The sequence below is a fragment of the Chionomys nivalis genome, chromosome 2, assembly GCF_950005125.1.
Source record: "Chionomys nivalis chromosome 2, mChiNiv1.1, whole genome shotgun sequence".
Taxonomy (NCBI): Eukaryota; Metazoa; Chordata; class Mammalia; order Rodentia; family Cricetidae; genus Chionomys; species Chionomys nivalis.
Genome location: NC_080087.1, coordinates 75709906 through 75733552, shown reverse-complemented (window position 1 = coordinate 75733552; position 23647 = coordinate 75709906). Strand labels below are relative to the sequence as shown.

Here is a 23647-nt window from a genome sequence, read left to right as displayed (position 1 = left end):
TGATCAAACTGGACTTTCTGAACATGGGTGACAATGAGGGCTGACTGAGAAGCCCAGGACAATGACACTGGGTTTCGATTCTATTCCATGTACTGGCTTTGTGGGAACCCAGACTGTTTGGATCCTCACCTTCCTAGACCTAGATCGAGGGGGTAGGTCCTTTGTCTTAGCACAGGGCAGGGAACCCTGACTGCTCTTTGGACTGGAGGGGGGAAGGAATGGGGGAGAAGGGGAGGGAAATGAGAGGAGGGGAGGAGGTGAAAATTTGTAATAATAATAATAGTAATAATAAAAAGAAATAAGAACACACCAATTAAAAAAAAGATGTTTTAATAACCTAAGTTCATCTTTTTCATGACAATGAGACATGTCTACTCCTGGCAACACCCTTCTATTTAAAAGAAGATAATGGGCATCAAAGAAACTCTACATGGAGTTTACTTTCTTTGTAGCAAAAGTAAGCCACTAGGCAAGAAAATGTCCTTGCCTTGAGTTCTGACAGTATGCTATCCTAATTAGACAATCAAGACAAAAAAAGAAAGTGACTGTTGAATATTGTGAAGACAAGGAAGGATAGCCCTTCAAAATATCCTGCTTCACAGATAAGTCTTTTGGATATACAAAGCCTGTAGGCCAAAATAAATGTCCCAACAGAACTTTGGATGGCTGTTCAGGAAGCCAACTATTTCTGACATTACTAACATTTTTGAAAGTCACTTGCTTGAACTTCCTACTTACATGGTTAATATTATTTTCTTCTTGGATTTCTGAGGGAGGTAAAGTCTAGATAGTTATACTGATTTTTTTCATTGTTTACCTAACACAGAAAGCAAGTTATGATAGAAAGTAATTCAGATTCAAGACTTTGGACCCAACAAGATAGGATAGATATGTTGTATTTTGTCTGAATTTGTCAAATGCAAATGGACTAGACATTGTTGATGTATTTATTACACATATTGTATATAGTTATTGTACATATTATATATAGTTTTTTTAATTAGTTATAGCATTCTATTTTATTTTAGGCAAAATGGGGAAATATAGTTACATTTCATTTGTATTTAAATAAATACAATACCTTGCCTAAGGATCAGAAAAGTAAAACGGTCATACTGGCTAGCCTTATAAATCAGGCAGCAATGACACACATCTTTAATCCCAGCTAGCTACACTAGTTTGCCGTAGAAACCAGTCAGTATGGTGCATAGCCTCAATCCCAGAACTGAAGAGGACTGTAAGGCAGGAGGAGACAATTCTCAGTCACAGTTTCATTCTGAGGTTTCCTGGAGGCAGGATCACCATTTTTTGACTAAGATTAAAATATGAGCCAGTGACTAGCTACTCTGATTTTCTGGTCTTCAGGTTGAACCCCAATATCTGTCTCTGGGTTTTTATTAATCATGCATCACTATTTAGCTAAAATCAGGAGCAAGAAAAAGCTGTCTATTTTCTCTATATCTATTCAATATGGTACTTGAGGATCAAGCTAGAACAATGAGACAGCAAAAGGAGATCAAGGGGATAAAAGTAGGTAAAGAAGTCAATCTTTAGCTATTTGCAAATGATATAATAGTATACATAAGTGACATCAAAAATTCTACCAGGATACTCCTACAGTTGATAAACACCTCCAGCAGTGTGACTGAATACAAGATGAATGCAAAAAAATCAGTAGTCATCCTATATATAAATGAGAAATGGACTAAGAAATAAATCAGAGAAACAGTGCCTTTTACAATAGCCATAAATAATATAAAATATCTTGGGGAAACTCTAACAAAACAAGTAAAAGACCCATAAGAAACGAATTTTAAGTTGTTGAAGAAATGGGAGAAAATATCATAAAATGGAAAGATCTCCCATGCACATACATAGGTAGAATTAACATAGTAAAAATGGAAATCTTGTCAAAAACAATCTACAGATTCAGTGCAATTCTCATCAAAAACCCCATCAGACCTCAAAGTGACATTACTCAATTTCATATGGGAAAAAGCAGAATAGCTAAAACAATTCTGTATATAAAAGGAACTTCCAGTGACATTACCATCCCTGACTTCAAGCTCTACTATAGAGTAAAGTAATAAAAAACAGTTTGGTATTGGCATAGAAACAGACACATGGATCGATGGAATGGAATCAAACACCCTGAAATAAATCTACACACCTATGAACACCTGATTTTTGGCAAAGAAGCCAAAATTACACAATGGAAGAAAGGAAACATCTTCAAAAATGGTGCTGGTGTAACTGGATATTGGCTTATATAAGAATGCAAATGATTCATATTTATCAACCTGAACAAAACTCAAATCCAAGTGGAGCCAAGACCTCAACATAAATTCATATACACTAAGCCTGATAGAAGAGAAAGTGGGAAGTAGCCTTGAATGCATTGGCGTGGAAAACTACATCCTGAATATAAAACCAGTAGCACAGACACTAAGATCAACAATTAATAAATGGGACCTATAGTTCTCCCTCTCTGTCCTTCCCCCACTTGACAATCCAGTCCCTCATGTTCTCCATCCCCTTCCCATTTCCCCTCCCCTTCTCCTTCCAGCCTCCACCCTCCTACTCCATGCTTCCAATTTACTCAGGCAATCTTGTCTATTTTCCTTATCAGAGGAATCCATGTATGTCTTTCTTAGGGTCCTCCTGGTTACCTAGCTTTTGGGGGGTCGTAGACAATAGGCTAGTTATACTTTATGTCTAACCCACTAATGAGTAAGTACATACTGGGTTTGTCTTTTTGGGTCTGGGTTACTTCATTCAAGAAGTTCCATCCATTTGCCTGCAAATTTCAAAATGTCATTTTTTTAACCACTGAATAGTACTCCATTGTTTAAATGTACCACATTTTCTTTATCCATTCTTATATTGAGGGGCATCAAGGTTGTTTCCAGGTTCTGGATATTACAGATAATGCTGCTATGAATGTTGAGGAACAAATATCCTTGTGGTGTGAGTGTGCATTTTATATGCCCAAGAGTTGTATTGCTGGATTGTGAAGTAGATTGATTACTAATTTTCTGAAAAACCACCATACTGACTTTTAAAGCAGCTGTACAAGTTTGCACTCCCACCTGCAAAGGAGGAATGTTTCCCTTACTCCACATCCTCTCTACCATAAGGTGCCATCAGTATATTTGAACTTACTCATTCTGAAAGGTATAAGAAGGAATCTCAGAGTTGCTTTGATTTGCATTTCCCTGATGGCTAAGAATGCTAAGCAATTTTTTAATTTTCTTTCAGCCATTTAAGATTCCTCTGTTGAGAATTCTCTGCTTAGATCTGTACCCCATTTTTTTTCTTTTTTTTTTTTTTTTTTTTTTTGGTTTTTCAAGACAGGATTTCTCTGTAGCCTTAGAGCCTGTCCTGGAACTATCTCTTGTAGACCCATTTTTAATTGGATTATTTGGCATTTTGATGTCTAGTTTCTTGAGTTCTTTGTATATTTTGGAAATCAGCCCTCTCTCGGATATGGAGATGGTGAAGACATTTTCTTGTTCTATAGGCTTTTGTTTTGTATTATTTACCATATCTTTTGCCTTACAGAAACTTCTAAGTTTAAGGACAATTTCATTTATGAATTGTCACTGACAGCTAAGCACTGGGCTGAGCTCTTGGGAGTCCAGTCAAAGAGAGGGAGGAGCAATCATATGAGCAAAGAAGTCAAGACCTGTTGGCAAAACCCACAGAAACAGCTGACCCAAGCTAGGGGGAGCTCATTGACTTTGGACAGACAGTTAAGGGCCATAAAGAAGACTTAACTAGGCCCATGAATGTGGATGACAGTGTGTAGCTTTGAAAGTTTGGGGTCCACTGGCAGTGGTGCCAGTATTTATACCTAGTGCATGAAGTGGATAAATGGAGCTCCTTTCATATGAAGGGTTACCTTGCTCATTCTAGATACAGGGAAGAAAGCCTTAGTCCTGCGTCAACATGATATGACAGACATCACTGACTCCCCATGGGAGACCTTACCCCCTCTGAGGAGCATATGAGGGCAGGGTTGGGGAAGGGTGGAGACAGTATAGGGAGGGGAGAGGGGGGAACTGGCATTGGTTTTAAAAAAGTATTAAAAGTTTGTGTTTTTATTTTATTTTTATTATTTTATTTTATTACTTTAAAAACATACCAATACAAATTCCCACTTCCTCCCCTCCTCCTGCTCCCCTCCCACTCCCTCCACAACCCTCCCCCCTAGGCCCCAATCTTAAGAGAGGGCAAGGGTCCCTGCCCTGTGGAAAGTCCAAGGCCCTCCCCACTACATCCAGGTTGAGCAAGGTATACATCCAAAGAGGATAGGATCCCAAAAAGCCAGTACATGCAGTAGAGACAAATCCCAGTGCCATTGTCATTGGCCCCTCAGTCTGCCCCAACTGTCAACCATATTCAGAGGGACTAGTTTGATCCCATGCTTATTCATTCCCAGTTCAGTTGGAGTTGGTGAGCTCCCATTAGCTCAGGCACATTGTCTCAGTGGATGACCCCTCATGGTCTTGACTTCCTTGCTCATATTTTCACTCCTTCCACTCTTAAACTGGACCTTGGGAGCTCAGACCAGTGCTCCGATGTGGGTCTCTGCCTCTGTTTCCATCTGTTGTTGGACGAAGGTTCTATAGTGATATTTATGATAAATATCACTCTGACTACAGGACAAGGTCAGTCCAGGCACCCTCTCCTCTATTGCTTAGGGTCTTAGCTGAGGTCATCCTTGTGGATTCCTGGGAAGTTTTCTAGAACCAAGTTTCTTTCTAACCCCAAAATGGCTACTTCAGTCAAGATATCTCTTTCCTTGCTTTCATATCTGTTCTTCCTCCATCTCAACTATCCCATTTCCCCAAGCTCTCCACAATCCTCCCCTTCTCTTCTTCTCCCTTCCTCTTCCCCTTCTTTTCTTTCTTCTACCCCTCCCACGATCCCCAGAACAAAGGGAATGTCTGATCTCTTATAATCTTTTAGCGGCAATAGGGAGTTTCACACAATGTGAAGAACTTCAGTGTAATTTAATTGAAATGAAACATGGAAGAGCCAGGTATTTTAAACTGTGAGTTGTCAGGTCACAGCACAGACAGCTACTCTGCTTTGTCCTAGAGTGAACTGCTGGAGTTGTAGCCTAACTAAAACTGTGGGAATTGGGCCTAAAGTCACAGACCCATGTCCTAATACAAAGGTGAGGTGACCATCATGCATTGACCCATTTATTTATCACGTATTAGGACATATGTGTGTGTGTGTGTGTATACATGTATAAATCAATGGGTCCATTTAGTGTCACCCCTGTATATATGCATTTATGGTTGACCACATGGGATTAGGTAATTTATCAAGTGCTCATCCCTGAAGAATACTGACTCTCCTGCTCTCATCACTCATTAATTTCCTAGAGTTCTAAGCAGGAATGGAGTCTCTTGAGATTTTCCCATGTATCCTGCCATGTCAATTGATGTTGTTAGGTCTGTTTATGCAGCCATAATGTTGACTTTTCTTGGATGTATCTTATACATATTATAGAGAAGACACCTTCTCACAGTAGACATTCTTGTCTTCAGCTTCTTACAGTATTTCCGATCCTTTTCTGAGATGTGCCCTGTACCTCAAACAAGGGGTTGTGTTATAGATAGATCAGGTGGGATGGACATCCCATGATGTCTATCTTAATGAAGGTTTAATTGTTATGAAGAGACACTGTGAGCATAGCAACTCTTTAAAGAAAAACATTTAATTGGGACTGGCTTACAGTTTTAGAGGTTTAGTGCATTATTGTCCTAGCAAAGTGCATAGTGACATTGAGGCAGACATGTGGTAGAGAAGAAGATGAGAATTCCACATCTTGACCCTCAGATAGAAGGAAACTGTGTGCCACAATCAGAGTAGCTTGAACATATGAGACCTCAAAGTTCACCTCCACAGTGACAAACTTCATTCAACAAGGCCTCATCTACCTAAACAAGTACATACCTCCTAGTAGTGCAACTTCATATAGTCCAAGCATTCACACATATGAGTCTATAGGGAACAATTCTATGCATTTCCTTATTCAGCCATCAACAGAGAGGCTTCCTCTGGCAGTGGATATGAATGAAACAGAGCAGACATTTGCAACAAATACTATGTGTTCAGGGTAAAATGGCCAGTGAAAGAAACATACCCTGGCCCTGAAGCCAGAGTCTCACCTTGAACACAAACAAACTCAACATGAAAATCAACTAATTCCTGAGCACAAAAACCAACCAGACCCTGGGAATAAAAAACCAACCAATATCTTTACACAAAATCTAGTAAATTTCTGAACTTATCTAAGCTTGGGAATTGAAATATAATCAATTCCCACCCTGAAACTCTTCACCTTGAAAAAATTCTTCCCCTAAGAAACCCTATATGAGTCCTATACCTGTTCAGTTTGAAGCTGCCTTTTTTTATTTTTTATTTATTTATTTGTTTAGTTCCATTAAAAATTTATACTTCCTCCCCTCCTCCCATTTCCCTCCCGCTCCCCTACTCACCCTCCTCCCTCCCCCTCCCTCCTTAGGAAAGGGCAGGGAACCCTGTGGGAAGTCCAAGGCCCTCCCCCCTACATCTAGGCCTAGGAAGCTTTGCATCCAAATAGACTTGGGTCCCAAAACGCCAATACATGCAATAGAAACAAGTCCCAGTGCCTTTATCAATGGCTTTTCAGTCAGCTCCCATTGTCAGCCACATTCAGAGAGTCCAGTTTGATCACATGCTTGTTCAGTCCCAGTTCAGATGGATTTGGTGGGCTCCGATTAGAACAGGCACACTGTCTCAGTGGATGGACCAACACCTCATGGTCCTGACTTCCTTGCTTGTCTTCTCCCTCCTTCTGCTCTTCAACTGGACCTTGGGAATTCAGTCTATTGATCTGATGACGGTCTCTGTCTCTATCTCCATCTGTCGCCGGACAAAGATTCTATAGTGATATTCGAGATAATCATCAGTGTGATAGTGGGGCAAGGCCAGTTCAGGTACCCTCTGCTTTGCTTCCCAAGGACCTAGCTGGGGACATCCCCGTAGATACCTGGGATCCCCTCTAGAGCGAAGTCTCTTGCCAACCCTAAAATGGCTCCCTTAATGTAGATATCTTCTTCCTTGCTCCTATATCCACCCTTCCTCCATCCCCACCCTCCCACTTCCCCAAGCTCTCTCCAGTCTTTCATTGCTCCTTTCTCTCTCCCCCTCTCCCCTTCCCCTAACCTTACCTCCACCCCTACCCCCCCACACTCCCAACTTTTACCAGGCAATCTTGTTTGCTTTCAATTTCCAGGGGGATCTATATATGTTTTTCTTTGGGTTGACCTTGTTATTTGGCTTTTTTAGGCTTGTGAACTATAAGCTTAATGTCCTTTGTTTATGGCTAGAGTCCACTAATGAGTGAGTACATACCGTATTCATCTTTTTGGGTCTGGGTTATCTCACTCTGTCTTTTACCACCCTGGTAAAGGCAATCGATCTTCTGGATTCTTCCCTCACCAATAAATCTCTTGAATGAGATTATGTTGATGACTTTTTTTGCCCAAGTGGAGCAAAAGGAGAAGTGACAAATTTTGCTGGAGCAGGAGCAGAAATGCTACATTTTTACAGGGAGACTCCCTTAGCAGAGCAGAGCTGAGCGGAGTTGTAATGGTTTTTACCTGAGCAGGAGCAGAATTGCTACCACACTACAGGGAAACTCCCTTAGCACAGTAAAGTAGAGCAGATCTACAAAGGTTCTTCCAGAGAGGAACAGAACTGCTGCATTACTGTAGGAAATCCATGCTCCATTGGAAGAGGGTTGTAGGTGTCACCTACACCTGGCTTCCTACAAGGATACCTTTCACTTCTGAGCTGTAGGTATTGCTTGGCTTCCAGTGGCCAAGCTAACTTTCCCTTCAGATAAAGGTAGGTATCATCTTGTTTTCAATTGCCAGGATACCCTTCCCTTTAGATCTATAATACCTACAGGTACTTCTTGGCTTCTCATGGCCAGGATACCTTTCTCTCAAGAGCTCTAACATGAGCTGTAACACTTACCAGGCAGAGAGTTGAAATGGAATGTCTCCAAACTCTGTTCCCTCAGATCTCCAGGAACTCCTCAGAAGAGGAGGCAGAAAGAATGTAAGAACCAGAGGGAATAGGGTACAAGGCCCTTGAATCAACTATGCAAGGCACATGTGAACTCAAAGAGACTGAATCAGCATACACAGGACCTACGTGAGTCGGTAACAGGTCCTCAGTGTGTACATTATAGCAATTACCTTAGTATTTCTATGAGATTCTTGAGTGTGAGAAAAAGTGGGTCTCTGACTCTTGTGTCTGTTTTTAGGTTACTTTTGCTCCTGTTGGGTTGCAGGGTCCAACATCAATTTTATAGTTTTTGTTTCATATTATTCTATTTCATTTTCTCATATTTTGTTATTATCTCTTAGAGGCCTAGTCTTCTCTTATGAGAGGAAGAAATTGTAGCAGATATGGGGAGCAACTGGGAAAGACTGAGAACAGGGAAACTATAAACAGTATATATTATATGAGAAATAAAAGGGAAAAGTTGTTCATTCTACAAAGTGGATAATGGCACTAACAAACTTTAATTAAATTAACTTTGCCTTTAGAAGACTAATATTATTAACATTAGAAACAAAATTTGAAAACTTGTTGTCCACTTTTCACATTACTAAAATTTCCATGACTACTCAATAGTGATATTGCAGAATGCAATGACTGCAGAATGACTTATGTGAAACAAACAAATACCTTGAGACCCAGAATCTATATGGATGAAAGTATGAAGAAACATAATAAAACTGATTCCATTCATAACTCATAAGACATACTCAATAAAGAAGCTTCACCAAAGTGAGCAATTTTCAATGATGAAAATAAGCAAACTAATGGTAGAAGATAGGCCAGTGCAGTAGGGGGACATGTAAAAAACCAATGTCAACTCAGTACTCAGTGGTAACACTGACAAATTTCCCCTTATGAACAGCATTGATACAAGGATGCTTTAGTGGCCACTTTCCTTTGATATCATCCTAAGTGTTCTAAACATAACAATTAACAACACAAATAATTAAAATGTGGCCAAAGAATTGGCTGTAAATATATCTGCATATGACATTAACTTATTTTGGCAGATCCTAAAGATTCTATAGTAGTTTCTGGAACTGGTGAACAAACACACTTATCTGAGCTCTACTTCCTTAAACTAATATTGGACACAAACAATGAGATGCCTCATTTTGTCACATGCATTGAGAAGCTAAATGACAAGGAAGACCCAAGTAGACACATGGATCTCCCTGGGAGGAAGAGATAGAATGGATTTTGTGGATGTACTGGGGACAAATAGGGATGGGAACAGGAGAAACAGGTGGGGAAAGTTGGATGGAAGGAGAGAATACTTAGAGAAATAATTGGAATGGTAGGGACATTTGGAGAGCAATGTGGAAATCTACTACAGTAGAAACTCCCTAGGATCTACAAGAGTGACCACAGTAAAGAATCCTTATAGTGTGGGATAGATAATCTGAACCAGAAAACTTCTAGAAGTGGGGCTGGAACACAAATCCAGTCACAAAAATTGACCTATAATCTATCCTTCCTGTAAGATGTACTGGGGTTATGGTGGAACAGAATGCGTGGGAGTGGACAATCAATGACTACCCCAAATTTAAGCCCATGCCATGAGAGGCAGACCAGACCTGACATTGCCTGGATGGCTAGGAATGAAAGGCTGAACAACCCAAAAATTCACGATAGAACAAACTTGACTGGAAAAACATTTCAATGAATTAATTACTAAAGATAATTTGTTATACTCATAGATAAGTGCCTAGACTAATAGTTATCAGAGAGGCATCATCCAACAAGTGATGGGAGAAAATCCAGAGACAATCAGCAGAACACTTGACAGTAGCAGGGGAACTCCCCAGAATAGGGGAGGATGGATTATAGGAACCAGAATGGGAAAGAACCTCATGAAAATATGGACATCTCTGACTCTTTTTCCTGCCCTTCAGACACTTTTCTTCCTACTAGGTTGCCTTTCTCATCTCTCATATGGTAAGCATAATAAAGCTTGCCATGCCATGTTCTATAGATATGACTGGGAGGGTGCTCATTTTTTAAGGGAAAGAGAAGAAGGGTGAATCTGGGGTAGAGGGGAAGTGGGAGCTTAGGGAGGAGTGGAGGGAGAGGAAACTGGTTGAGATGTAATATGTGAGAGAAGAATGCAAAAGGAAAGAAATACATACTACAGGAAGACTCTTATGTGAAAGGTCCCACTGTCTATACCACTCTCGGGATGAAAACAGTATGATCTCCTTTATGTGAAGGACTTTTCATCAAAAAATGTGGATAAAACTATTTAGAAACCAGTTATATACACAGTGAAACATAGACAGTCCTTCTCCTGTCAATCTTTCTCATTTCACATGGATGATTGATGTGCAGGCAACATTGTGCCTAGTTGAATTGGGCAAACAGGGAATGTATTTGAGCATATGAGAGGACATTTTTCTATATGCAAACAACGCACATTTTCACAGCAGATTCAGAACATCCAAATTTCCAGGGTTTCTGAAATTAGGTGACATAAATTCTGATGGATTGCTATATATTTGAACCACAACCTTAAGGGCTGTGATTTTTTGATTAACATATTGATATCTTTATTTTCCTTTTAAGACATCCTCACTTTAAATTCTGCCCTTCCCTTGTACATTCACGTATCCCATGATTACATACTAGTAATGCTAGCTGTACCTAAGTACAACTAATCATTTTCATCACATAACTTTTCTCTATTTTCTACACCCTTGATAAATGCCCCAACTCTGCAGTAGAATGAGAGGTGTGGTCACTCGTTCATGACGGCCAAGCTCACTGGGGGACTGATCTTAGAACTGACTGGGTTGGAGGCCTCACACTGATATTCTCCAGCATCCTCGCTCTTGACAGGATCTATTTTGAGTCCACACTTTGTTGGGGACAAAGTCATCCTCTCTTTGAGCTGCAGATTCTTCTTATTGAAGATCCAACGGATAGCGATATTAGTGTCAGGTGAAATGCAGGAGAAGATCACAGATCTTTGTCCTGTGACTGTGGTATCAGAGATTTGTACAAAGGGCTGTGTCACATACTCTGTGAAGAAACAGAAAAGGGTACCAAATGACAGTAGTCCAGAGAAACCAACCAGGCATTCCTTAGTTTATACTTTATAAAGCTTCTGTGTGGAAGAATTCAGAGCTGTGAGTACAGACATATATTGTGCTTTGAATCTGACACCTAGGGACTATGTGGCCTGATTCAGGCACTGTTTCCTATGTCTCCATTTCCTCATCAAAGGACACACAGTGAGTAGTCATTGCTGTGTCCATGAGTTAAACTTAGTTATGAGCAATGGTCTAGCCTTGGGATGGGGAGCTGCTGACAACAGCAGCATCTGTTATTATTTACCTGCAGAAGAGAATTCCCTAGGCTGGACTCCTGCAGGGGAAGGAGGAATCAGAAGTAGCTGCCTCTCTGTTTCTTACCTTGGTGCCTTGCCCTTCCTGTGAAGTCTCATAAGTCCATCAAACAATAGGATAATGACCCAGACACCTGACTATTGAGCCTCAGGAGAAGGAGATACACAGGTGACCTACCTAGCTTGCAGCTGTCATGGCAGTACACAGATTATTCTATACTCTAGGAAACAGTCAGTCCCATGACTTGAACAGTCAGTAAAGCCTTATTCATGTCAGTTCTTAAAGGAAACCTAAACAGTTATAAAAAGCTCCCCAGTGTCACTTTGAGGCCACTAGGGACAAAGTTTTAGAGTCAGGGCATCCTGGCGCTCTCTATGAACAACACATGTTGTCATCAGCCTGGGACTGCCTAACTCCCAGAGAGTCTTTCTGGGGACATGTGCACCATGAGTGCTCCAAGTGATGCTGACATTCTGGGGCTGAGTTTACCCAGTATGAGTCCTCCACTCCGCAGGGAATGGGCAACTGAGGGTTTCAATCTATTGCTGTATATCTATCCCATGTGTGTCTTGCTGTAAGGGCCCAAACCCCAGTTGGGGGACACAATGCAGTGGTAGAGAGAGCAGGCATAGTCCAATCCTGGTATTTCAGTGTATGAAGTAGAATAAGCCACCCCCAGAAACTAGAGACCATAGAGAGTCACTTACTGTATACATGAAATTTCACGTAGGCTTCTTCTATTTTGAAATCTTTGTTTAAAATTGCTAGTGCATACATTCCTGCATCTTCCTCAGTGACATTCAGGAGCATCAGGGATCCATCTTCGTACATTGTCCCTCTTGGTTTGTATTCAGGCTCCCAAGAGAAAGAATACATGGCTGTGCTGTATTCTACAATTTTAAGGACATGGCCCCTATATATCGATTTGTACCAGGCAAAGCCTTGCAGATCTTCTGGAAGATTATGAACGTAAAGAAGTACATCATTCCCTTCAACAGCATATGGAGGCAATGGTTGGATCATGAGTGGGAAAGGAGTGAGAGGGTTGCAACACAGAGAACGTGAGGCTGAAAGGGAAAAGACAAAAAGTCATCAAATGGGGATCCTTGTACTGGTGAAAAGATTCTGACCTCCACCTTAAGCAGATAGATTTGTCACTCAGGCTAGAGTTGCAGGTATGTGTGTGTTTGTGTGGGGGGTGGGTGTCTATCCCACATAATGAAGGGCAGAAACATAGCCTCCTCCTTTCCAAAAGTGCCCCTGAAAGTGTTATTTCATCCCTATGGAACTGTCCCCCTGGGAGTCTACATGACTAATTCCTCACTGCCCTCAGTCAGATACGGCTCAAATAATGCAAACTGGGGTATGAGGTGATGCCTCTCCTGAACACAAACAGGCCTGTAACTTTCACTTTCTAGATTTTTTCTTCAGTTTACTCTAAGGCAATACTCAACCCCTGTCTTCATCTAATAGCTGTTATTGCTTCTCTGTCATGCAGCCCCTAGGTCTGGGACTATTTGGAGACTAGGTGCAGTCTAGTTTTCAAGGCAGACTTAGGTCTTTCAAAAGCTTAGATACTAGGCTAGCTGGTTTTATGTCTAGTTGACTCAAGATACAGTCCTTTTGCAAGACAAGGCCTCAGTTGAAAATGCCACCATCATATAGGCTGTGAGCACAACTATAATTCATTTTTAAATTGGGGATTGATATAAAAGGATTCAGACAAATGCAGGCAGCTCATGCCATGGGCTAGGAATCCTGGGTAACATAAGAGAGCAGGTTGAGCAAGCATGAAGAGCAAGCCAAGAGGAAGCACTCCTACATGGTCTCCGCACCAGTTCCTAGATTTTATTTATGACATTCTCAAATTGGAGCTAATAAATATCCCAGTTTGACATGAATGTTATAAAACCATTGTTCCCTATTAGAGTTGATAGGATGTAATAATAGAGCATTAGAAAAATGATTCCCCTCTGTTGCTTTAGTGCAACCTTTGAAAGATGAATGGATGAAGGACTACCTTGTCTTAGAGTCCAAAGAAACTGTGCTGTCTCTCATGTTTTAAGATGAGTTACTTCCCATTGACATCTCCCTTGATGCAGGTGGATTCTGAAGGTGAAAGCTGATCCACAGCCATTTGTCTCTACCAGTGTGTTCTGCACTAAATGCTCAAATATCCACATGATGACAGAGTGCAGAGAAAAGGAGGCTAGGCCAGCCATGAAAGCCCTCTGCCTAAGCCCCATCCAGCAGTGAACAATCACAGAGAATCACTTACGGTCCACCTGGAGATGCACATGCGCTTCTTCACTTCTCATATCTGTTCTCAGAATAGCTAGAGTATAAAATCCAGAGTCTTTTTGAGTTACACCATGAAGCAACAGGGATCCATCCCTGTACAATGTCTCTTTGCCACTATGTGCAGGCCCCCATACTGTTGATTTCTTCTCTATTATGTATCGGGCAACTTCCTGGCTCTTAAACACAACCATTCCTTTGAACCAAGCAAATGCTATAATATTCTCTGGGGGATTGTGAACAATTAGAAGAACACTTCCTCCTTCAACAACGCTGGATGGCACTGATTCAATAGTGGGCTGGCCAGAGGTAGAGAGACGTCCACAATTCCAATGGAAGGCTAGAAAGGAAGAAAGATATATATAGATATATATATAGAGAGAGATATATATATACACATATATATGTATATATATGCACTTTTGTATTTAAAAAAGATGAAGTCCCATGTCCTGAGCAGCTATGCCCACTGATTGTACCAGGTTTGTGGTTGAGTGTCCTCCTGTCCTACTTGATGGAGGTCTGCACATAACCTTCATGCTTTTAATGTCCCTACACTCGGCACTTCCACTATGTGACTCTCTTTCTTTAGTTGTCAACTTTGCCCCAGCTTACCACCAACAGATCCTTGCTCACATTTACAGTGGATTGGTGTTGGGATGATGCCTGACTAACTTCTTCCCCTACAGACCCTGTGTCTTTACTCTCTTACTTTGTTATTGTGTTCCTCTTGGGGTTTCAGACAATGCCTGAATTCACCTACTAGCTTTCTATACTTCAAGTCTACTCAAACTGGGACATCATAAGAGCCATGAGTTTTCTTGCATTTTTTTAAAAAAATATTCCTAGAAAAAATAATCATATACATGTGGAGACTAAATGACAGAATGATTTCCTAGAACCCTTTAATCCCTTGGATTTATTTAAGAAATTTATGAGTTTAGCGATACAGTATTGGATAATGCTATTTGTTTTGGTATCTTTACACTTGTTTAGACTTTATATTGTGTGTGAGTAGTGTAACAGCTAGTCTAGTGTATGTGGGTGGATACAGGATACAGTACTTAAGTAGAGCTCAAGTGGAGGTCAGAGGACTTCTGTTCATTGGTCTCAGTTTGTCAGAGAATGAAGCAAATGCCTATCTACATTGAACCATGTTAATGATCCACACCAGCTTGATGGTTTTCTAGGCCATCAACCTACCAACATCAGTTCTCAGAATATTATGCTCTTGAATACTAACTTCATGTAAGAATAGTGCCTTCCCCACCATTATTGTTTAATATTCAGTGAGAAAATCCTGTCTCCCATTTTGTATCTTCTTCCCTACAAACACTGAAACCCCTGACATATCCTTGTGCCTCTCAGCAGACTCCAGACAGTAGGTCAGGCAGTCCTTTCCTCACACAGACTATCAATTCTTGGTCTCCTTATCTGTGATCAGAAGGCATTGAGATGTGGTGCATCTTTTGAAGAGGAGTACAGAGGGGGCCTCCATTGTCTTAGTAGGTTGATCTGTCATCCCTTTGAGGTACTTCTGCTCCAGTACATCTCCAGAGCTCTGCTAGCCTTCCCCCTTGTGAACTGAGTCTCTTCACAGAAAGAACCTCTCAGAATCCCATGGGCTGAGGATGGGTTTATGTTCAAAACAGTGCTCTGCTACTCCAGTTTAACTACTGCCCTGTGTGCCTTTCCCATTGTCTGTTTATGTTTCTGGACCCTAGAACACAAAGTGAAATTCAAGGGTAATGACATGAGATAATAGCAGCTGACCCTGGAAGTACAATCTGCTGTGCCTTGGCCAAGGTTTGTCAGAATCAAAATGGGAAAAATCTGCACAATTGTGTGACAAAGAAATTCAGGTTGGCACCCAGTCTGCCCTGTGATTTCATTGCTCTGGAAACATGGAATTTGCTCCCAGCAGGAAGGTGAAAAACTGCCTTTGAGACTCCAAAGGGATCAGGTGAGTGATATGTGGGTAAAAGAACAAATCTATTCTCCCTGGAGTCATCATCAGATTGGGTTCTGACCGAGATCAAAGGCCCAGAATGTGTCAGGAGTCTCACATCTTGGGTGTGTGAGAGGAGGTGACCTGATTCCTGGGAAAAGATTCTGAGCTCCTTCATCTGATCCAAAATTTTCAAGACCATGTTCCCACTCCCTCTATTTGCTGAGCTGTGTAATGGATCTGCCTATGTGCTCAGGGGCCTTTCTGAGATGCCTTGAACATCTACCTAGTTGATTCCCCTTGAATATTTTGTATTTCCCAAAGGAAACACATAAAATGGAAAAGAGAACATGGTCTCCTGGCAGTGTGGCAGAAACATTAAGCATTCAGTAGGTCTGAGAATGCTGTGACGATGATTTCCACATCTGAAAAACAGGGCTGATCCGAGGCACCAGGGTAAGTGCCTGATTCAGGTGAATACTTTTCTACCAGTCTGTTGAGTGTCCTAATTACATGCCTGGTGATCACTGGGAGAAATACAGCTCATGTCTGGGAAGCTGTCATATCAGCATAGCCTGTAGCCATTTGCTTGCAGGAGACAATTCCCTGAGCTGAACCCAGAAGACAAGCACTTGTCAGACAAGATCCTCTCACTGGGGACCATAAACTTTATGTGAAATTTCTTATACCCAACAGGAGAGTTAGATAATGTCTGGACATCTGTTGATCTATGTTGCCTGCTGACTCTGAAAAAAATGACCAAGGGAGGTATCCCAGTCAAGGCTCTCACAAGAGTGCACTGCCTGGTTCCACACATCACAAGACTTTGACTAGTAGGGAGCACTGTTCCCTGTCATCAGGGAGTCAAAATTCAACACTTATAAAATGTTTCTTATGAATACCTGGAGTTGAGTCTGGGACAGAAGTCTGAAAGCAGAGCATACTAGTGCTCACATCTCTGTGAGGAACCTATGCTTTCCTCAACCAAGTACAATATTGACTCCCTCAGGGTCTTTCTCAAGGAAACATTCCTGGTAAGAGCTCCTAGAGTCTAGAGAGGTTGATAACCTTGGCTGTTTTACCCACCTTGCAGCTACATGTGTGCAAAGTGAAATCAAATGAAGCATTCTGATCTATGTCATTATTCTACACCATTTGTGTTCTGAACTAAATGTTCAAACCCCGAGATGGCAACACAGTTCATAGGGATAGTAGGCACAGACCACTCTCCTCTCTGTGTTCAGTGAAATGAACCTCACTCAGTTCACAGAGGTGACAATGAATCACTTACCATTCACTTGGAGGTACATGGCTGTTGTTGATATGACTTTTTTACGTCTGTTATAGGTTTGTAGAATATAGAATCCTGTGTCCTTGAGGTTGACATTTTCTATCATCAGGGATCCATTGCGATATATTGTCTCTCTACCGCTGTACAGAGGACCTGGCCTACTTAAGTTGTAGGGCAGTGTATATGCTGCAATTTCTTCTGTCACATTTCTTAGAGCTTTGAACCAGACTAAGGATTTAGTATTATCTGGCAGATCATGCACAAGGAAAAGGATGTTTTCTCCTTCAGCCACTCGGCTTGACTCAGTAGTTATATGGACAGCAGTGGACAGGTGCCAGGAGGTTAAAAGGGAGACTAAAAGAAAATTGAGAAAAAATAATATTAGACTGGTGTGAGCATCACTCAGTATTGGTGTATGAATAGGGCTGTGCCCACCCTCCTTGGTAGACATGAGCAACATGAGTGCCATTGACTCAGAGTGTCTGAGTGTGTCAATAACTCTCTTTGGAATTCTCTGCTCAGGTGTCTTCCTGGATTTCACTCTGTGTCCCATATCCCTCATATCCCTTCTCACAGAGAGTATTTGGTGCAGGGAGTATTGCCTCTCAGAACTTCTCCTCTGGAGTCTTCACATTCTGATATTTTTGTCTCTTCCATGTGTACCCTGACTGTCCTAAAACTTACTCTGTAGACAGGCTGGCTTTCAACCATCAAAGATTACCTACTCTGCCTCTACAGTGCTATCTGTATGAAAAGGCTAGGCACAGATGCCTTGGAAGGTTCAGTTCCTAGAAAAGGCTCGGACACATGTGGCTAAAGGAAAAAAAGAAGGATGAAAAGAGAAATGTGTCTTTCTATGGATTTATCTTCATAGTTTCTAGATTTGGAGTTTTGGCAATAAATATATTCAAGTGTGAAATAAATGACTTTAGATTTATTTATGTAAATATATGTGTGTTTTGTGAAGGTTGCTGTCTCCTTGTGCACATATGGAAATGTTTGCCACAAATCTCTGTCAGGCACAAGTGCCAGAGTGGGCATGTGTAGATACATGAAGCACCAAGGAGGAGGCCAGAGTAGAGCAAAACGAAGTCTGTTCTCTCCATCTACAGTATGGCAGCTGAGGATGGGTTTCAGGTTGTCATGTCTTCACACACTGAGACATCTTGCTAACCATGCCCTGTTTGATTTCTATTTGAAGAGTCATACTTTCATGGTTGGGAACAGTTGTCTTTAGTACATGCAATCAATGAAAATCACTGTGAATATGGAGTCCTCTAGGATTTTCTCTTAATATTACCACATTCTTTCCCCTGAAAGTTTCAGGCTTCTGAACCTTTGTCCTTCACTTTCCTTCAGTACCAAAACTGCAAACAGAAACCTTTGTTTCTCTGTCAAAATCCTGTCCTCTTTAGGAGACTCCATTCTGCCTCTGAGTGCCCCTCCCCACACACGCAGGGAGTGGGTACTCTTACCTGTGAGCAGAAGGCCCTTCCAGGCGGTACACCTCTTGCAGAGAAGCACTGATAATTCCTCCATCAAACTTCTTACTTGCTGCCTTCCCTCTAAGAAGAACAACATCATCTGCAACATAGAACACAGGCTCTGCTGTTCTTCCTCCTTCTAGGCTGAGATTCTTCTCAGACAGAAGCACTTCTCAGAATCCAATGGGCTGTGAGTGGTGGGGTTTGAGTACAAGGCACTGCTCAAGCCCTTCCACTCTCAGTGCTACCCCGCAGCAACCCTCTCAACTTCTCTTATGCTTCTCCGCCAAACAACTCATTGAGCAACAATACTGATAAGCATTTACATGCCCTCAGAAAACAATGGCTCATTCTAGGGCTGACACCTATTGTGTCCTTGCCTTGGGTCTGTCAGCACCTAACAGGGAGCCTCTATCACATCTATGTGTCCTTTATGATACAGAGGCCAACCTGAGCACCCAATCCACCCTGGATTCTCAATGCTCTGGGAATGAAGTATTTACTTAATCTCTGCAGGAATGTGACAGAAATATCTCTGAGAGCTGAAAAGAGATCAGCTGAGTGATGACTAGGGGTGAAGATCAATCTTTTAACACTGATGTCACCAGTCAAATTAGTGATCCAGGAGAGAAGCCCAGTATCAGTTGTGTGATGAGTTTCATGTGGTCACTGTTGGAAAAGAGGTTATCTGTGTGTTCACGAAGGGACTGTGAGCATCTTCTTCCTATGGAGGGTTTCAAGACCACACTCGAACATTATGTGTTTGGTGTGCTCATATCCCCTTTGATATTCCTGAGTCACCTTTGCTCTTTCCTAGATGATTCCCAAGTGCTAATCTTGCCTTCCTCTTTGAGAGATGACAGAACAGGGGATAACTTCATGGTCCCCAAAGAGAGAGGTGTTCTCAGACAAAGAAAGGGAGGTCAGAGAAGAGTCTAGGGAGGCTGCTCAAGATTAGTAGGGAATGAGGTGGAAAGCGGTATGCTCAGAGAAACAATTTTGAGAGCATTGAGCATATGCCAATCTATCGTCCCCTGGAGAGCACTAGAAGAACTGCAATCCCATGACTAGGTCTATAGCAGGCATGATCAAGAAGCCAAATATGAAATACCCTGATACATTCAGCATAGGTGGGATTCAAGGCCTGTCATCCTGATCACTGTGCTCTTCAGGACTCCTAATTCCTTCTACTGTATTATGGATTTAGACCGGGTTCCAGATATCTCCTATGAAATCCTGGACTAAAGTTTGAAGTAGTGTGAATCCAGAGGTACTGTAGGAATTCCTTCAGCCAGCAGCCTTTAAGATACCAACCCACTTGGGCATGGTCTCATACAATTAATTTCAATGTAAAGCACGTGCTTGTTTACTTTCCCAGCTTCTGGATTCAGTTCTTATTCCCTGTTTTTGCAGAGGGCTGTGATCTGTGAGTCTACCCCTAAATAAATACTCTTTATTATATGCAATTCTGAGCTAGTGTGGAATTACATTATAACTTCCATCATCGTCTGGCACCCATGTGAATCCCAAATCTACACCTATGGGGATAGCCCAGAAAAGATCCAAAAGGTCTACAACTAAGAAGGTCTTCTGCCTCTGCCTGCCTGGCTTAATTTCACCTATTAAAGGGGCTTTTGCCAAACCCTGCCACAGCCACAGCAGAGCTACCATGTAGCAACTTGGCAATTTACCAGGATTGCACATGCTTCTGCCTACCCACCACTTTCCCTGCTGTGCATCAACTTGTGCTGCTTCTGGTTTGTGCCCCCTGCTTGTGAGTTCTGGGTTCCTTGTTCCATGCACAGAATTTATTTAATTGCTCTAAACCTGTCAAGGAAAGCATATTTGTCAGTATTTAATCAAGCACCAATGCATGAAACCAAAGTGGCTTAAACAGTCCCATGCCACCACTAATCTTGTCTCCCTGCCAACATTTGCTGGTCAGTAAAGATTATTACACCTACATCAATTTATTGAAATATAACAGCAGTAAGTAAATTAATAAATATGAAACTATACAATGGCAGACAATATTACCATTCAGAAATTTAATAACCTTGTTATTAAATTCTGAAAGGCTTATGTGATTTTCCTTACACATCCATTTATTTGATTTTGGAAATTAGTTTTGCTTTTCATATTATATCATTTATAAAATAGTTTGATAAAAGAGCCAAGAATGAGACACTTTTGGAAATTATAGTCTTTACAGAATAATAATGAACAGCTAGTTGAAAAAGTTAATAATATTGAAAAGGTTAACATTAATTTGACAGACAAAAATCCAACCAATGTTGAAGGGTTCTGAGACATTATCTGAAATAATTTGTGCTGTTGAATTTAACAACTGGAATCTGTTGAAAAGTTTTGAAAGGTTGACAGATAAGGTATCTCTCCAGAAAGTCAAAATGCAACTGATCAAAATTATGTCCAATGATGAGATGTTATCATTACTGGACAAATTTCATATCTTGGAATCATCAATGAGGGCATTACAATGCAACACTGGACAGGAGATTCAGACTTTATAAAAGGCAGTGGTAGAGAGATTTGAAAAGACTAAGGAAGTTATCTAAACTGATAAGCAGGGGGGAAAGTACAAAATTAAGTTTTATCAGTATGTGTCAGAGTCTAGAATGACTTACTTAGAGTTTTAGCTGCCTATTTAGTAATGTCCTCTGAGAAGCCATCTGGCACAAAATATCTTAAGGTAGTCAAAGAACATACATGGAAACCTATATAGGTATGAGTGATCTAAAAAAAAAAAAAACTTAAACAAACAATAGTAGCTCATGGCCTGCATTCACTATTTGTCAGGGAAATGGTGAAAATGTGGGCTTCAAGCAATAATGTTATCCCACATGATTGGCTTCAATTAATCTCAGTGGTCCTAGAAAATGGACCCTAGCTGCTAAGGAAATACTATTGGCAAAAAGAGGCAAAAATTTTAGAACAGGGAAAAGCAAAAGGATTTGAGGCTTCTCCAGATCAAATTCTTAGCAAGGGCTAATAGTCTGATCCTCAGTACCAGGCTCGATATGATGAACATACTTTGTCCTTTTGTATCACAGAGACTTTAAATGCTTGGAACAGAATTCAAGAAATAGGAAAGAGAATTTAATCATATATCAGGATTAAACAGGGCCAGAGAGAATATTTTAGTGACTTTTTTCAAAGATTAACTAAGGCTGTACAAGTAGGAATAACAGACCCAGAATCAAGATGTATACTTATGGAACCTCTGGCTTTTGAAAATGCCAACTTCAAATACAAAAAGATACTTGGGCCTTTAAAGGTTATATCAGTACCAGTGGATGAATGAATCCTGAATACAATGAACATTGATCCATTTGAATATAATACTAAGATTTGGGTAGGAGAAGCAATTTACAAAGGTATGAAGAGACTGCAAAATGCCAAACATTTTAATTGTGGTTGAATAGGATATCTGAAAAGGAATTGTAGACAAGGAATTCATAGGAATAATGTGTTATCTGGGAATGGCAACAATAGGCGGTATCAATCTTCTGGAATATGTAGGAGGTATGGCAAAAGCCAACATTGGACCAATGACTGTAGGCCAACAAAAGACAGACAAGGAAACCTGTTACTATCAGGAAAATCCTTGGGAAGCCTCTTGCAGGCCACCATGTCAAGTGTGGTCCGGTCATTTCCAGTCACTGTGGACAGCATGTCTCACCAGGAAAATTAAAAAATTCAGTGCTTACTATAAAAAAAAAAACTATATTGTTCTGGATGATGTAATAGACATGGAGGATTAATCAAAAACTCCTGTAGAAAATATGAAATATGTATTTTGGCAGACTTCTATAAATTATCAAAGACCAAAGCTAAGTGTTTGTATCAATAATATTATAATTGAAGGATTACTAGACACAGGTGAGGATATGAGCATCATTACTCCAGAATCATAGCATTGGAATTTGCCTCATCAAGAGGCAGATGCTCAATTCCAAGGAATAAGAATCCTCACGTGAAATAAAGCACGAGAGCAAGAAATAAGATATTTTGATTCAGGGAGCCATTATGGGGCTAGCAAAAAAACCTGGCACTAGAGAAATTCCCAGTAATCTACAAGGCTAAATCCAGCAATAGAGGAGACCCTAAGCAATAGAGGAAAGGGTATCCATACTGGCCTTGCCTTGTAGTCATATTGATGATTACTTAAATGTCACCATAGAACCTTCATCCAGAAACTGGTGGTAACAGAGGCAGGGACCTGCAGTGCAGCACTGGGAAGAGTTCCAAAAGTTCAGTTGAAGAGTGAGAGAAGAGAGAATAAGAGCAAAGAGGTTAAGACCATGATGGGGAAATCTGCCAAAAGAGTTTACTTGAGCTAATGGGAGGGCCCTTTGAGCTCAGTTCTTCAAGCTCTACCAGTTACAAAGGAGTGTTTTGCTTCTGTATGCATTTTGCCTTGTTTCTATGTACTTTTTTTCATTTTTATTACTGTTAGTAATTGAGGTATTGTTTCTTACAAGATGAGGCAAAAGTTTCTCATGATCATGTACATGAGTAAAGGGGGGTATCAGAGTTGAGGTAATGCTTTTTATTCTGTATTTTAAAAAAACATACAAAATAAAGCTTGTTATGCAGTTGTTCATACTCTGCATCCCCTGTGTCCTGATTTGTGTGAGACCCTTACCCAGGGACCCCAATGCACTAGATGTTGACAGATGAGTATCTTAAATGTCACCATAGTACCTTCATCTAGCAACTGATGGAAACAGAGGCAGGGACCTGCAGTGAAGCACTGCAAAGAATTCTCAAAGTCCAGGTGAAGAGTAAGAGGAGTGAGAATATGAACAAAGAGGTCAAGACCATGATGGGAAAATCCACCAAAAGAGTTTTCCTGAGCTAATGGGAGTTCACCAACTCCAGCCAGACAGGGAAGGAACCAGCATAGGGTTAAACTAGACCCTCTGAATGTAGGTGACAGTTGTATGACTGGGACTGTGGGGCCACTGGCAGTGGCACCAGGATTTATCCCGACTGTTTGTCTGGCTTTAAGGGAACCTATTATCTTCAGATGGATGCCTTGCTCAGCCTAGATACAGTAGGGAGGGTTTTGGAACTTTATCAAAGTAATGTGCCTTACTCTCTCTGAGGAGTAGATGGGGAGTTTTGT

At 41.0% G+C, this 23647-nt stretch overlaps 1 protein-coding gene across 1 annotated transcript; it reads right to left on the bottom strand.

Moving 5' to 3' along the window:
- Nucleotides 1-10867: 10867 nt before the first annotated feature.
- Nucleotides 10868-22191, bottom strand: LOC130868652 (pregnancy-specific glycoprotein 22-like). The gene is made up of 6 exons (XM_057760795.1): nucleotides 22110-22191; nucleotides 18490-18579; nucleotides 17015-17368; nucleotides 13756-14115; nucleotides 12185-12544; nucleotides 10868-11151 (listed from the first exon to the last, which is right to left on the bottom strand). The coding sequence occupies exons 1-6, from the start codon at nucleotides 22189-22191 to the stop codon at nucleotides 10868-10870; spliced, it is 1530 nt and encodes a 509-aa protein (XP_057616778.1).
- Nucleotides 22192-23647: the final 1456 nt, after the last annotated feature.